Source organism: Arabidopsis lyrata (assembly GCF_000004255.2).
Source record: "Arabidopsis lyrata subsp. lyrata unplaced genomic scaffold ARALYscaffold_7, whole genome shotgun sequence".
NCBI classification, from domain to species: Eukaryota; Viridiplantae; Streptophyta; class Magnoliopsida; order Brassicales; family Brassicaceae; genus Arabidopsis; species Arabidopsis lyrata.
In genome coordinates this window covers 7,819,283-7,834,016 of record NW_003302549.1, presented here as the reverse complement: position 1 = coordinate 7,834,016, position 14,734 = coordinate 7,819,283, and the positions used below count along the sequence as shown (strand labels likewise).

Here is a 14,734-nt window from a genome sequence, read left to right as displayed (position 1 = left end):
TTTTTGAATGATAATAATAATAATTAAATATATAGCGATTATGGTTAAATAAGAAGATAATAACTCATTTGGAGAAACTCTCAATTTCTAGCTCTCAGATTTATTTGAAACATGCACAGATGCCACACCAATACATTAGGTTTAGCAAGTCAGCTGGTATCATATTTTCCTCTCTGCACGTAGAAAGCGTGTATTTATAGCTTATGATCTATGCCTAGCTTAAATCAAAGCCAGTATTTGATATATATGTATATAGTATCGACCTAAAATTGATTGTGTACTGATCACCAATCCTCGATATGTAAAATAGTTAATTCAAGATGCAAGGATATCGAACACATCAACTAACGAACTATATCAAATTTAATATGAAGTCTTTTTCTGAACGTATTCTTCTTTCTTTTTCTTTTCTTTTTTTATAACAATGAATATGTTCATTATTTCCAGATTTTTTCTGTCAAATATGAGTAAATTTTAGCGACGTATTAATAATTTTTTTCATAGAGGTGAAGACAGGGAATATGCCATCAAAGAAGCAGGGAATCAATAACAGCTATTTTAATAGAAAATTCATTGACTTGTTATTCAAGAAATTAACTTCTAGCCCATGAATCACCAAGTCAATGCTCATGCCTCATGATTTTTGAAGGGAAAAAAAACAAATACACATAGTTGTACTTTTCATTTAATTTCCCCTCAAAATTAAATCAAACAATACCAAAAAAAAAAAAAAAAAAAAAAAATAGTGACTTCGTCAATGCTTAAAGTATACGTATAGGCGTATACTCTAGAGTATACCGATTGACTATAGGGTTAAAATCAAGGCACGTACAAAGATAGATGAACAATAGATTCTCCTTAGAAATAGTACCACTAAATTGACTAGAATTCAGTAAACGAATTGAACTAATTTGAGACCAAACATGTGGGAAAGAAATATATGGAAATATTGAATGGTTTATATAATACAGTTGCTTACTAATTTTGAGATTCGTTTGAACAAGCTCTAGGGAATATACGGGGACAAGATACTAAGTTATTACTAAAAAATACACATTAAATATGTCTAAAATGAGAAAGAGAAATTCCGGAGATGGTGGTGGTGGGTTTGAAGGCATCTCTGCTTATTTATATCCTTAAAGGGAACAGAAGTTGTCAAAAATACGTCATACGTGACGTTTTCTGGCAATATTAAACATAATAAAATTAGAACTAAACGATAAAGTAATTTGTTTATAGGTAAATAAAGATATGGACTATGGAGTATAGGCTTTTCATCTTCATATTTTGCTTATTTTTATTAAAAAGTTTGGCATTATTGATTGTACAGAAAATATACGATTTATTGTAAGAATTTAAATTTTTTGATAATCTTAAGAGCACTTACTTTATTATACAAAATCCATGCATTACAATACTTCATCTGTTTCGTTTTAGTTATTGTTTTAGGACTTAAATTTTGTTTCGTAATAGTTATCGTTTTAGGTTTTTAATGCAAATGTTTGGTAAAAATTCCAGTATTATCCCTATTGTTTTAATGTTTTAGCCAATAAAAAAATTTATAAGATATATTAATAAAGGGTAAAACAGAAATTTAATGTTTTTCTTAATTTGTGTGAAAAAATCTTAAACGACAACTAAAACGAAACGGAGGGAGTACTAGAGATGGTGTAAATGTTTGGGATATAAAGTTTTTTTTTTCTTTTAAATATTGTACTATTGAAGTAAACGTTTGTGCGAGATTCAATATACTGTATAACACTGAAATTAAATAGTTAGACAATTTTTGTTTAAGACAAATTAAAAAATAGTAGAAAGAACATGTAGAAAAGTAATTATGCATTATATGGGTTTGATTGTAACAAAATGATATCGACACAAATTTAATATGTCACATGTCCTGGTTAAAATGGAGAAAATCTATTTGAAATCATTTTGGTGATTCTTTTTTACTTGTCATATTTTTTTGACTATTGTGTGAGCTATTTCTAACTTGAGTATCGAAAGATTTTCAAAATCGCTTTTTTGATACTCTGAACGATCTTAACCGTTTTTTATAGCATACGTTCATCTACTAATTAACGATCGATGTTTACCAATACAAAAGAATTTACGCATAAAGTCTCGACCAAAATTCTACACTAATAATAAATAAAAATAACTGGTTTTATTTTAATATATTATGTAGTTTTAACCCGATAATATTTGTTTGGCAACAATCACTATGTAGCATAATTAAAATTATTTTTGATGTTTTTAATTAGTACTTATAATATGGAGTTGGAAAAAGGTTTTTGCAAAGGTGAAAAACAAAATCAGAGATGGAAACACTTCCCACATGCTAATGTTGGTCCCACATTTTAGTGGCAGAAATGTAATTTACGCAAAGAACGAGGTCAAACCTGATTCCGTGATTCGTTTCTAATCCAAGTCCTGTTGCCTGCGTTGGAGCAAACGGCGAAAGTGACGGAATCTTAACGATGACGGGTGTTACTGTTAATGTCTCCTGGTCGACTTTCGTTACCGTAACGGCAACGGCACGCGCCTTCACGCTCCGTACCAGCCTTAAAAGCAAACACATTTATGATTATTTATCCAGTAACTAATAATTCCTTCATCCACTAACGCAATTGCATTTAATTGTTTAGTACAATGGTAAAAACTAAAAAGCAACGTCCCTATAATCTATATACTATTAAAAGAGAAGTACAAATGAAAATGGGTCGGGTTAAAATCAGAAAATTGACCCGAAATTCTGAAATCGGATCTTTGAATTTTTTTGGAATATAAATTCGAATTAATAATGAAAAATCGAATGAAAAATGAAATACTTATGGAAATCAAATAAAATCTGATTGTACTTATGGCAACTAATTATAAAAGCATATTCCGAACAATATTATACATTAATTACGTATAATAAATTTGTTCATATATTTTTGGAACTAATTCGATAACAATCAACGTTTTTATCATTAATTTCGTTCATTTTAGCCAATTATCATTAATTGAAAGATATCTTACTTGCTTCTAAAGATTTCTAGAAAATTTATCACATATAAGTAATACCCCATCTGTTTTATAAATTAAATAGATATTTTTATTTTGGTCGTGTACATTAAATAGATATAAAATCCATGTAACTAATTTTAATTTAATTAGATTAAATCGAAATTATAGTATTTTCATACCTATAGCTTACCAAAGAAGTTTAATTTTCAATTTATAAAGATTTATTGAATATGATTTTAGAATTATTCAACAAGATGATAAGTATTTATTAAATTTTGTGAATCATGAAAAATAATAACTAATTTTTAATCATTATATTTCATCTTTCAATCTCTCATCTAACAAATAAGATACATATTCTATTATTCCTATGTCCAAACTTCATTTTGTTGTATGACTAAATAATATTCTCATTAGAGCTGTCAAAGCGAGTTGATTCGTCCCGTTAAGCCCGTTTGCGATAGGCAAAAAATATTTTGACTTGTAGTTGTCGGTCCGCACGATCCGCGGGTAGCATATATGAAATACAAACCCGTCCCGCGAATGTATGCAGATTTGCGGGATTGTCTGTGGATTTTGTTTAAATAGTTTTAAAGTAACCAAAATTTAAAATACTACTAAAATAAATAAATAAATAAAAATACTATTATAGTTTGTTTAAATTACCACATGTTGAATAAATTATAATTTTATCCATAAATACTAACATGCGGGCTGATCCACCAATCCGCGGATGAAAACCGATTAAACCTATGACCCACTGCGAATTAATCCATGTGGCCCGCTTATTTGCGTGTTTAATATATTTTCCCAAATCTACCCCATAGTAAGATGATTTGGGCTCGACCTGCGATTTTTGACCTATTTTGACTGCTCTAATTCTTATGAATCGTCTAATTTTAGAATTTTAAAACACAAAATTCTATTTTGTAAATCATAATTAATACGATGGGTTTATTTATAAAAAATTTAACATTTTCTCTACAATTCGTTATTATGAATATTTATAAGTATACTACACGATTCGCTCTACTAAAAACACACAATATTAAACTCAACGTATGTAAACCAATATTCCCCCGCGGTGGACCGCGGGTCCGATCATAGTTATACCTTATAAAGTCTCTTTCAATTAGTAGAGTGTAAAATAAACAAAAATGTATGTATGAAATCTTTTATATAAGGGTGTTTAACTGTTTATGATGGAAACATTAATTATTTCATTTTAGCTAATGTCAAATTGTAAAAACATTTTCAACCAAATTATTTTTGTTAAAAGATGCATAAACCAAATAATTTGATTTTTTTTTCTGTAAAATTTAGTAGTAATGAAAATACAGTTGGTTTACAATAATAATGTGTATATATACAAAAAGGTGTCCAAATAAATAAAATTAAAATAAATTTTTTAATTTAGGTAGAGAGACAGTGAAACGGAGATAAAAGCAAACGGAGGTGAGAGTGGCGTTAACATAAAGACGCGAGAGCGAGTGAGAGAGAGAGATTCTTTTGTGTAACGGCGTTGTTTGAGAATTATAGTCACCAAGAGAGAGAGACAAAGTTTGGTCTCTGAGAAAAGACGATAGAAGCCGGGAGAGAAAGAGTGGTTACAGTTACAGAGAGCAAGATTTCGTTGCGTTACGATTCAGATCTCTCTCGATCGTTACTTACATGCATTAGAGAAGAAGAAAACGTGGAGACGGAATCCAAGGGGCTCGTGTCCTCCTCCTTCAATTTTATTCCTCAGCCATCTTTTATTTCGCACTGTTTCAGCTTCCGTGGTTCATCGACAGAGAGAATCAATCAGCTTTGGATTGAGAGCTGATGGGCGGAGGTTAGAAATTGACCTGACTTTGTTTTTCTTCAATATTTACGGCGAAATTAACTAACCGGTGTACATAACATTGCTAAAAGAACAGGTGAATATTTGTACGATGAGTTATGGAAATTATGCTCGGGACCTCTGGTTGATGTTCCTCAAGCTCAAGAAAGAGTTTATTATTTCCCTCAAGGTCACATGGAACAAGTAAGCTTTTTTTTTTTTTAAAGATAATCGGTGAAAATTTTATTTTGGTTTTTGAGACATTTCTATTTTTGGTGGCAAATTTTTTTTCAGCTCGAAGCGTCAACGCAACAAGTCGACTTAAATACGATGAAGCCACTTTTTGTTCTTCCTCCGAAGATTCTCTGCAATGTTATGAACGTTAGTCTTCAGGTATACTACTTTCTCGATTTAGCAATAGAGAATTAGTCTGATGGTGTCGTCCATTAGTACAGCAATATATAGAATCTTTGAAGCTAGAAATGATTAGATCAAATATGAGTGGCTTATGGCTTTGTTGAAGTTCTGGATCTTGTTTGATATCTTCATAGAAAACTTTGCTTTTAAACGTGTTGTTGATAGGCGGAGAAAGATACGGATGAGGTCTATGCACAGATTACTTTGATCCCTGTAGGAACTGTGAGTGACACAATTCACTTGATTTTTTTTAAGTTGTTTCAACTTTCTTTTGTCCAATGACTGCCATCTCTAAATGTTTTTCAACTGCAGGAAGTTGATGGACCTACGAGTCCTGATCCCTCTCCTCCTGAGTTGCAAAGGCCAAAAGTTCACTCTTTCAGCAAGGTTTTGACAGCGTCTGATACAAGCACGCATGGTGGCTTTTCTGTTCTAAGGAAACATGCCACCGAATGCCTTCCTCCCCTGGTATTAGAGAACAACCCTTACAATTTGTGCTTCGTTTCCTACTACCAAATGGTGGCTTTACATTTGATTATGGATTTCAGCCTTCGATATGAATTTCATTTGTTTGTTATCCTTTAGGATATGACCCAGCAGACCCCGACCCAGGAGTTAGTAGCCGAAGATGTCCACGGTTATCAGTGGAAATTCAAGCATATTTTTAGAGGTGATGAATCCATTTCCTCTTTACTTGAGGTCAAACTTCACGTATCCATGATACTTGAATAAACAAGATTTGCTGATCTTGTTTTACCTGAAAATCTATTAAACAGGCCAACCACGGAGGCATCTATTGACGACAGGGTGGAGCACCTTTGTTACATCAAAGAGATTGGTTGCTGGGGACACCTTTGTATTCCTGAGGTATACTTCACGCTGCTACCTTGTTATGTTTCTTTTCATGGTCCTTTGGTGGATTTTGAACTTCCAAACTATATTATATTGTCCAGAGGGGAGAAAGGAGAGTTGCGGGTTGGAGTCAGACGTGCTAATCGTCAACAGAGCAGTATGCCTTCATCCGTCATATCAAGTCATAGCATGCATCTGGGAGTGCTTGCTACTGCACGCCATGCTACTCAAACCAAAACTATGTTCATCGTATATTATAAACCAAGGTATACAGAGTTATAACTCTACGGGGATACCTGAGATGAGTTTTTTGAAACTCTGCTTATTGAATTACTCTCGGTTTGAGCAGGACAAGCCAATTCATCATTAGCTTGAACAAATATCTAGAAGCCATGAGCAATAAGTTCTCTGTAGGGATGAGATTTAAGATGCGGTTTGAGGGAGAGGATTCCCCTGAAAGAAGGTAGTCTGATTTTTTTCTTTGTTATGTTCCCTGCACTTTGTCCCCAAAGCTGTTCTCTAACCCATTTGTTTCTTTACAAAGATATTCTGGCACGGTTATTGGTGTTAATGACTGCTCTCCTCACTGGAAAGACTCGAAATGGCGATGCTTAGAAGTAAAATTCCTTCCACTTTTACATGTTTTTTAATGTTTATTAAGTGTGAAAACTCAATCAGTTTGCTACATGTTTGTGTAGGTTCATTGGGATGAGCCTGCATCGATTTCAAGACCCAATAAGGTTTCACCATGGGAAATTGAGCCGTTTGTAACTTCAGAAAACGTTCCCAAATCAGTTATGCTAAAGAACAAAAGGCCCCGTCAAGTTAGTGAAGTATCTGCACTTGGTGAGGCACAATCTAACCGCCACTGATCCTTGCTAGTACATAGCTGAAGTTTACGTGCTAAAATATCTCACTCACACATTATGTCTTTAGATGTAGGAGGCATAACAGCTTCAAACCTTTGGAGCTCTGTATTGACGCAATCCCATGAGTTTGCACAGTCGTGCATCACCTCACAGTGGAGTTCTCCTCAGCAATGTCATCGTGATGCAAATGAGGATGCTAAGAAATCTGACTGGATAAATAACTCTTACTCTGTGTCAAATGTATCAAAAGACTCAACACTGAACGACCAAATGGTTTCCCCAGTCGAGCAGAAGAAACCTGAGACAACTACTAATTATAGATTATTTGGAATTGATCTGATGAGTTCCTCCTTAGCGGCTTCTGAGGAGAAAACTGCACCCATGCGACCAATCAACATATCCAAACCGACTATGGACAGCCACTCAGACCCAAAATCAGAGATATCAAAAGTATCAGAAGAGAAAAAGCAGGAACCTGCGGAGGGATCACCAAAAGAGGTCCAAAGCAAGCAGAGCAGTTCTACAAGAAGCCGTACCAAGGTATATATATATATGCCTACATGGCTGCCGAGAAGTGTATATACATTGTGTAATCTGTGAGTTGCAGAACAGACACATTATGTATAATGTTTGCGGGATTGAACAGGATCCTGATTCCTTGATTGCTGAACAGGTGCAGATGCAAGGCGTACCTGTGGGCAGGGCTGTGGATTTAACTGCACTAAAGGGGTACAACGAGCTTATAGACGACATTGAGAAGCTGTTTGACATAAAAGGGGAACTGCAGAGTCGCAATCAATGGGAAATAGTGTTCACAGATGATGAGGGAGATATGATGCTTGTCGGTGATGACCCATGGCCGTAAGTAACACTCTTTTATCTCTTAGTCAATAAAATCACTACACAAAACTCATATCTGTTGACTTAATTTGGTGGTGCAGTGAGTTCTGTAACATGGTGAAGAGAATATTCATATGGTCGAAAGAGGAAGTGAAGAAAATGACGCCGGGGAACCAACTCCGGATGCTGTTAACGGAAGTTGAAACAACATTAACAACAGCTTCCAAAACAGATAACCACACCAACTAATTTCCATTCTCTTCTCTACTGTCTTTGTCTCCTTCTTATCTGCTTTGTCTTTTGGAATTATCTTGTTCTGTGGTCTGTGTTTTGTCGCACGGGAAGAACAAAAATGGCTTAAACATGAAACTACCTCCCCTTAGGCTAAAAATGGCTCGTTTTTTTTTGGAGCCTCTTGTGGAGAAGAGGGTTTATGGGGGGAGGGTTTTCTACTTTCAAACTAGGCTTTTGGAAGTTTTAATTTTTTCTTATTAGGAACTTGTGTGTGTAAGAGAAACGTATATGTAACGAACAGGAAAAAAAAAAAGAGAAAAATGAGATTGTGAATAACTGGTGAATGACTTTTGTGACTCTTGGATTATATACCTCATGGCTCTCGTGTTTTATGTTTCTTTTTCTTAGTTTTGTTTTCTTTTATTTATTTGAATTTGTTATTTTTCATGTAAGTTTTAATGTATATATACGTCTTGAAAAAAATGCAAACCCGACTTTTTCTCTATCGATTATTCGTATGGTACTATGGTGTACGCGTAGACATAGTCACAAACGAAGACGAAGAATTTTGGTTGTAATCTTAAACTGTATGGTACTATTGTGTTCTCCCTATATTAATGTTTGCAATAATGGATAATATATGTATTTTTTGAGATAATACATATATTATCCATTATTTCAAACATGAAATAACTAAAACTCAGACTCTAGATCTAACCTTACCAACAATTCATGGTAAACTTTGTTTTGTCAGACGAGGTCATGTATATGGCCGTTCTTGCCACCATGTTCACAAACATAATTGTATGGACCACATTTTCAATACTACCTCTGGACACGCTTATGTTCATTAGTGTATTATACCCTTACATCACTCACATGCATTAAAATATATATCAAATTTTTGCAACACAAAATAAAAAAGAAAATATCATTTGGGTTATCAGAGCGACGATAGATTGATTGAACTATCCTTCGCAGCATCTCTGGCCTCGATCGCATGTTTGAGAGAGCTTAGATTGAATGGAGAACAACCACCATTTTCATTGTTGGTCTGTTGTCTTGTTTTGGTACTTCTCTTAGTTTCCAACTTCATTATGAGAAATTACGGCTACACTTTTTGAGACTTAGGACATTTATATATAGTCACTCACTTAAATGGGTTTTCCATCCGTCCATTAAAAATTTGTGTTACAAAAACGTCACCTAAAATTATCTGAATGTCGTCGTTTCTGCAATGTTGCATTGTAACTTAAATGGAACTCGGTTATATGCAAACTACTTGTATTAGTCCAATTAGTCGTGTACAAACCATTCTCGCTTCAAAACAACAAAAATATGTCCACATAGTTTGACGCATGCTAATCTGGTGAGATTATGAATAGTGAAGTATGTCTTATAATACATAGTATTTCTTTGATTATGACAACTGTCTTTAACTTGTGGAAAAATGTTAAAATATCATTCTAAATCCCATATGAAAGATTAGATATGATTATCTAACATATAAGTTCAATATAATTTTATTTAGTGTATTATTTGGGAAAAACATAAAAACACATAATCGTGCATATTTATTTAGTTGCGTGGTCCAATATATATATACTCCATATATATATATATATATTTTGTGACGGTCCAATATCTATATATGTACCATATTAATACACCTAAGTATACGGATACCGTTTGGAGTTAGGTGTTATATAATGGAGTGATGACATACGTTACTTATTGCCGAGATTTGTGAAGGCAGTGGCTCTCACAATCCCTATCTTCATCCCCATGATATTATTCTCTTCTTTTTGGTTTTTTTTCTTTCCCAATATAGAGAAGTTTAAATTTAATTTTACCATTAAAAGCTCACCAAATACCAACTTATACATATTTATATCAAGAATTTATATGTATGTATCAATGTATGTATGTATACTGGAAAATACTATACTAAAATTGATGATCATCATTTTACTAATAAACAACTTGTTTTTTTTCTTAAAGATATAACAAATAACTTGTTATATATTATTTTAATATGATACTATTAAATATTAATCTATCAGCGTAACATATTTTTAAAATAATTAAACTTATTAAATTTTACGTATATTCTAGTGAGGAATTATACATATTATTTAAATTGCATATATGTGATTACTTATTTTATAAACTTATAGTACTATTTAGTAATTTGCATACTTTTAAAATCCTAAATCGAGGTGTAAAAGGTCTACTCTAAAAAAGAACTCGATCGCCTATAAATATATTTTAGTGGTGAGTTTTGTTCTATGTACCTGCAAGTTTCTCCAAAACATTTTGTCTTCTATTAAAAATAAAGAGAACACGATATATGGAGCGTCACAGAAAACACTCGGTCGGCGGCACAACCCTCCACAGGTGTCATCCCTGCCGGCGCGCCATTCCATACAGAATCTACGCCGTAATCCACACGTGTGGCATCATAGCTCTCATGTATCACCATGTACACTCACTTCTCACAGCAAACAACACTCTAATAACATGTCTTCTCCTCCTCTCCGATATTGTTCTCGCCTTCATGTGGGCAACCACAACTTCCCTCCGGTTAAACCCGGTTCATCGGACCGAGTACCCTGAGAAATATGCAGCTAAACCGGAGGACTTTCCAAAGCTGGACGTGTTTATATGCACGGCTGATCCGTACAAGGAGCCTCCGATGATGGTGGTCAACACCGCCTTATCAGTCATGGCTTACGAGTATCCGTCCGATAAGATTTCAGTCTATGTATCGGACGATGGAGGATCTTCGTTGACTTTGTTTGCTCTTGTGGAGGCTGCTAAGTTCTCTAAGCATTGGTTGCCCTTTTGCAAGAAGAACAATATTGAAGATCGGTCCCCTGAAGTTTATTTCTCATCAAAGTCACATTCTCAGAGTGATGAAGCTGAAAATCTTAAGGTATGTATATATTATTTATCAATTATGTTAGGTTTAGTACGTTTTTAATCTAATTTCGAGTTTTCGACAAATGCTTAGACGTAGGTCAACTTAACATAAGTCTTACGAGTCTTAGACCCATCGTGACCGTTCCAATGATTGTTAACAGTTAACACTTACTTCATAATTTCCTTAATTGTCTCTTTCCATTAGTAATCTTTTACCGAATGTAAAAATTATCATTCATTTTAATTACGTTGAATTGTGGAGAATTAACATATTTTATAAAGGAAAGAATATGGGACCAAAAAAAAAAAAATTGTCGTGGAAGAAGTAATTCATTATGACAATAAAAATAAAATGAGTAGAAAATGACAAAAATAGTTATTTGCTAAATTAATGGGAGCCATTGTTGTGTTGAAAGGGTCACTCCTTCAGAACCTTATCGTATCTTGTCCACGATAGTGGCGATTTTGTCCTTTATGACCTAAGACTTTGGAAGACTGTGACATTACCTTGTTCATTTATATGATTTTTTCACTAAACGATAAGAATAAGAATCGTCGTAGTTACCTAAATGATTTCTCCTAAACTGATAAGAGCATTAGTTATCTAAATGATATAAATTTTTATTTGTTTGAATTTTCAAACATCCATGATTGCACATAAGTGTACTTGAATTGAAATTTCCTACCACAATTACTATTAAGCATTTCTTTTTGGAATAGATATGTTTTTTTTTTCTTTGTTAAAGGAATAGAAATATTGTTCCTTGATATTCATCAATTATGAGTTAAATATTAAACAGTAATATTAAAGTTGGAACTTCTAAAACAAAGTGGAAAGTCTGTTTGACAACAAAATGATTTGGAAAAACTGGTTGACATAGTAGTAAAAATATTTTGAAACAGTGTTATAAATCAACTGTACGTAATAAACTATACAAGACAAAAATATTCATTTTGTGGTGTAACAGATGATGTACAAAGACATGAAGAGTAGAGTAGAACATGTGGTGGAGAGTGGAAAAGTTGAAACTTCGTTTATCACATGCGATCAATTTCGTGGGGTATTCGATTTGTGGACAGACAAATTCACTCGTCATGACCATCCCACAATTATTCAGGTAATTATAAAGAAAAAAAAAAACTTAAAATATTCTTTTCTCACTACTATTTATCATAATGAAAATTGCATTTTGAATATATTTACTTAACAATTGTACTGTGCCATTATTATTTTAAGTAAACAAAATCTCAATTTCAATTAATTTGAGGACAGGTGCTACAAAATAGCGAGACAGATATGGACACTACCAAAAAGTATATAATGCCAAACCTAATATATGTTTCAAGAGAGAAGAGTAAAGTTTCACCACATCATTTCAAAGCCGGTGCTCTTAATACTTTGGTATCAACTAAACCTAATACCTTAAACGATTTTTATTTCGATTAATTAGCATTTCAGTAGTTTAAAGATAACGTGTTTTGTTTTTATTATAGCTACGAGTGTCTGGAGTCATGACGAATGCACCGATTATTTTAACACTAGACTGTGATATGTATTCGAACGATCCTGCAACACCAGTTCGTGCCTTGTGCTATTTAACGGATCCTGAAATCAATACTGGTTTAGGTTATGTACAGTTTCCTCAAAAATTTCAAGGAATAAGCAAGAATGATATCTATGCATGCGCATATAAGCGTCTCTTTGAGATCAGTATGATTGGGTTTGATGGTCTAATGGGCCCAAATCATGTAGGAACTGGTTGTTTCTTCAATCGACGAGTTTTTTATGGGGCTCCGTCTAATTTGATTTTGCCTGAGATAGATGAACTTAAGCCCAATCGTACTGTAGATAAGCCCATCAACGCTCAAGATGTTTTAGCATTGGCACACAAAGTAGCAGGCTGTATCTACGAGCACAACACCAATTGGGGATCAAAGGTAAGATAAAAACAACCCTCGTAGATAAAAACAACACCAATTACCTTGATCTATTATTGATTTCCATTTGTTATAAAAAATTTCATGAAAACTAATGTTAGAGAACCTCACATCTAAAGAAAAATAGACTTTAAGTAATATAGAAGTGATATACATAAATCCACTAATTGTTAATCTATTTTGAGTTGAAAGTTAATGAAACTCAAAACTAAACCAGTTTCAATCTAAGTTAACCAATTAGAAATAGTTATTTTTTCATATGGCATATGTGAACTAATAGCAATTAGGTTCTCTAATCTTAGATAACAGTAGTTGACTTTTAGAAACGAATGATATGATGTCTTGATTGATATGAAACATGAAAAATATATTTCATAATGGGTAGCCTAAAGATAGATCTTCGATTCAATATGAGTCATTCGAAATATCTTTTGTTTCCTAGTTTGTTATACTGTATATTCAAATTATCATTCAAAACTATGCAGATTGGATATAGATACGGATCTTTAGTAGAAGACTACTACACAGGGTATAGGCTCCATTGTGAAGGATGGAGAACAGTTTTTTGCAGTCCCAAAAGAGCAGCATTTTGCGGAGATGCCCCAAAAAGCCTAATTGATGTAGTCAGCCAACAAAAAAGATGGGCCATTGGACTTCTTGAAGTTGCCTTCTCAAGGTATAGCCCCATTACCTATGGTGTCAAATCAATGGGTCTATTAATGGGATTAGGCTATTGTCAATACGCATGTTGGCCATTTTGGTCACTTCCTCATGTCGTCTATGGATTCTTGCCCCAACTTGCTCTCCTCTATGGAGTTAGCGTCTTTCCCAAGTCATCGGATCCATGGTTTTGGCTTTACATCGTTTTGTTCCTCGGTGCATATGCGCAAGATCTACTCGACTTTGTATTAGAAGGAGGAACTTATCGCGGATGGTGGAACGATCAAAGAATGTGGTCGATAAGAGGATTCTCTTCACACCTATTTGGCTTCATAGAGTTCACTCTTCAAACCCTAAACCTCTCCACACATGGATTCAACGTCACAAGCAAAGCCAACGATGATGAAGAACAGAGCAAGAGGTATGAGAAAGAGATGTTTGAGTTCGGTCCCTCTTCGACAATGTTCTTACCTATGACCACGGCGGCGATCGTGAACCTCCTTGCTTTTGTCTGGGGGCTTTATGGTCTTTTCGCTTGGGGAAAAGGACTCGTCCTTGAGCTGATGCTGGCGAGCTTCGTGGTGGTGAATTGCTTGCCAATCTATGAGGCTATGGTGTTGAGGAAAGATAATGGAAAATTACCAAAAAGAATTTGTTTCGTAGCTGTGATCCTCACATTTGTGCTGATTGTGTCAGGTTACTTCTTCCTCAAGTAACTGCACCCAGTATGGTTCTGTCGTTTGGATTAAAATAATATTACGTCTGCATTGTGGTAATTAGAGAGAATAATGTGATGAAATCCCATTTCTCACCTCATTGTTGAACATACATTTCGGTATATCAGTATATGTGTCTACGTACTTTGAGATATTTTGATGTGAATACATATAATAGACGATAAGACAACATTTATTTTGCTTATTTCGATCTATTTACTCTCGTATATATATTTGGTGTTTCACTTTCACCACTACTTAGGCTTATAAACAAATTAATTATACTCCAAAATTTTAAATAAAATCCCTAGCAAAGCCTGGAAAATGATCTAGTTAGTGGGATTTAATTTTCATACTCAAAATAGTAGATTAATGATAAAAATAAAATGATACTTATTGACTCTGTTTTTTCTCAAATGACTTTGCAAATAGAAACACAATTACTCAAAGAT

At 33.8% G+C, this 14,734-nt stretch overlaps 2 protein-coding genes across 2 annotated transcripts; both read left to right on the top strand.

Moving 5' to 3' along the window:
* The first annotated feature begins 4,487 nt into the window (after window positions 1-4,487).
* On the top strand, window positions 4,488-8,443 carry LOC9305821 (auxin response factor 9). Its single transcript, XM_002869704.2, has 14 exons — window positions 4,488-4,846; window positions 4,932-5,038; window positions 5,129-5,227; window positions 5,417-5,473; window positions 5,564-5,719; window positions 5,837-5,921; window positions 6,028-6,118; window positions 6,205-6,369; window positions 6,453-6,566; window positions 6,648-6,720; window positions 6,802-6,949; window positions 7,040-7,512; window positions 7,646-7,833; window positions 7,914-8,443. Exons 1-14 carry the CDS (start codon window positions 4,837-4,839, stop codon window positions 8,059-8,061), a joined length of 1,914 nt encoding a protein of 637 aa, XP_002869750.1. The 5' UTR covers window positions 4,488-4,836; the 3' UTR covers window positions 8,062-8,443.
* Window positions 8,444-10,186: 1,743 nt separating this feature from the next.
* Window positions 10,187-14,487, top strand: LOC9305820 (cellulose synthase-like protein G3). Its single transcript, XM_002869703.2, has 5 exons — window positions 10,187-10,981; window positions 11,937-12,086; window positions 12,242-12,370; window positions 12,463-12,906; window positions 13,392-14,487. Exons 1-5 carry the CDS (start codon window positions 10,397-10,399, stop codon window positions 14,280-14,282), a joined length of 2,199 nt encoding a protein of 732 aa, XP_002869749.1. The 5' UTR covers window positions 10,187-10,396; the 3' UTR covers window positions 14,283-14,487.
* The last annotated feature ends 247 nt before the right edge of the window (window positions 14,488-14,734 follow it).

Excerpts from the sequence above, each read along its gene's own strand:
- LOC9305821 (XM_002869704.2), top strand. Across the intron at positions 6,721-6,801 it reads CGAAATGGCGATGCTTAGAA|GTTCATTGGGATGAGCCTGC; the intron begins GTAAAATTCCTT and ends ATGTTTGTGTAG. Across the intron at positions 7,834-7,913 it reads GTCGGTGATGACCCATGGCC|TGAGTTCTGTAACATGGTGA; the intron begins GTAAGTAACACT and ends TTGGTGGTGCAG.
- LOC9305820 (XM_002869703.2), top strand. The coding sequence starts at position 10,397 with ATGGAGCGTCACAGAAAACACTCGGTCGGCGGCACAACCCTCCACAGG. Across the intron at positions 12,087-12,241 it reads ACCATCCCACAATTATTCAG|GTGCTACAAAATAGCGAGAC; the intron begins GTAATTATAAAG and ends ATTTGAGGACAG. Across the intron at positions 12,907-13,391 it reads ACACCAATTGGGGATCAAAG|ATTGGATATAGATACGGATC; the intron begins GTAAGATAAAAA and ends AAAACTATGCAG.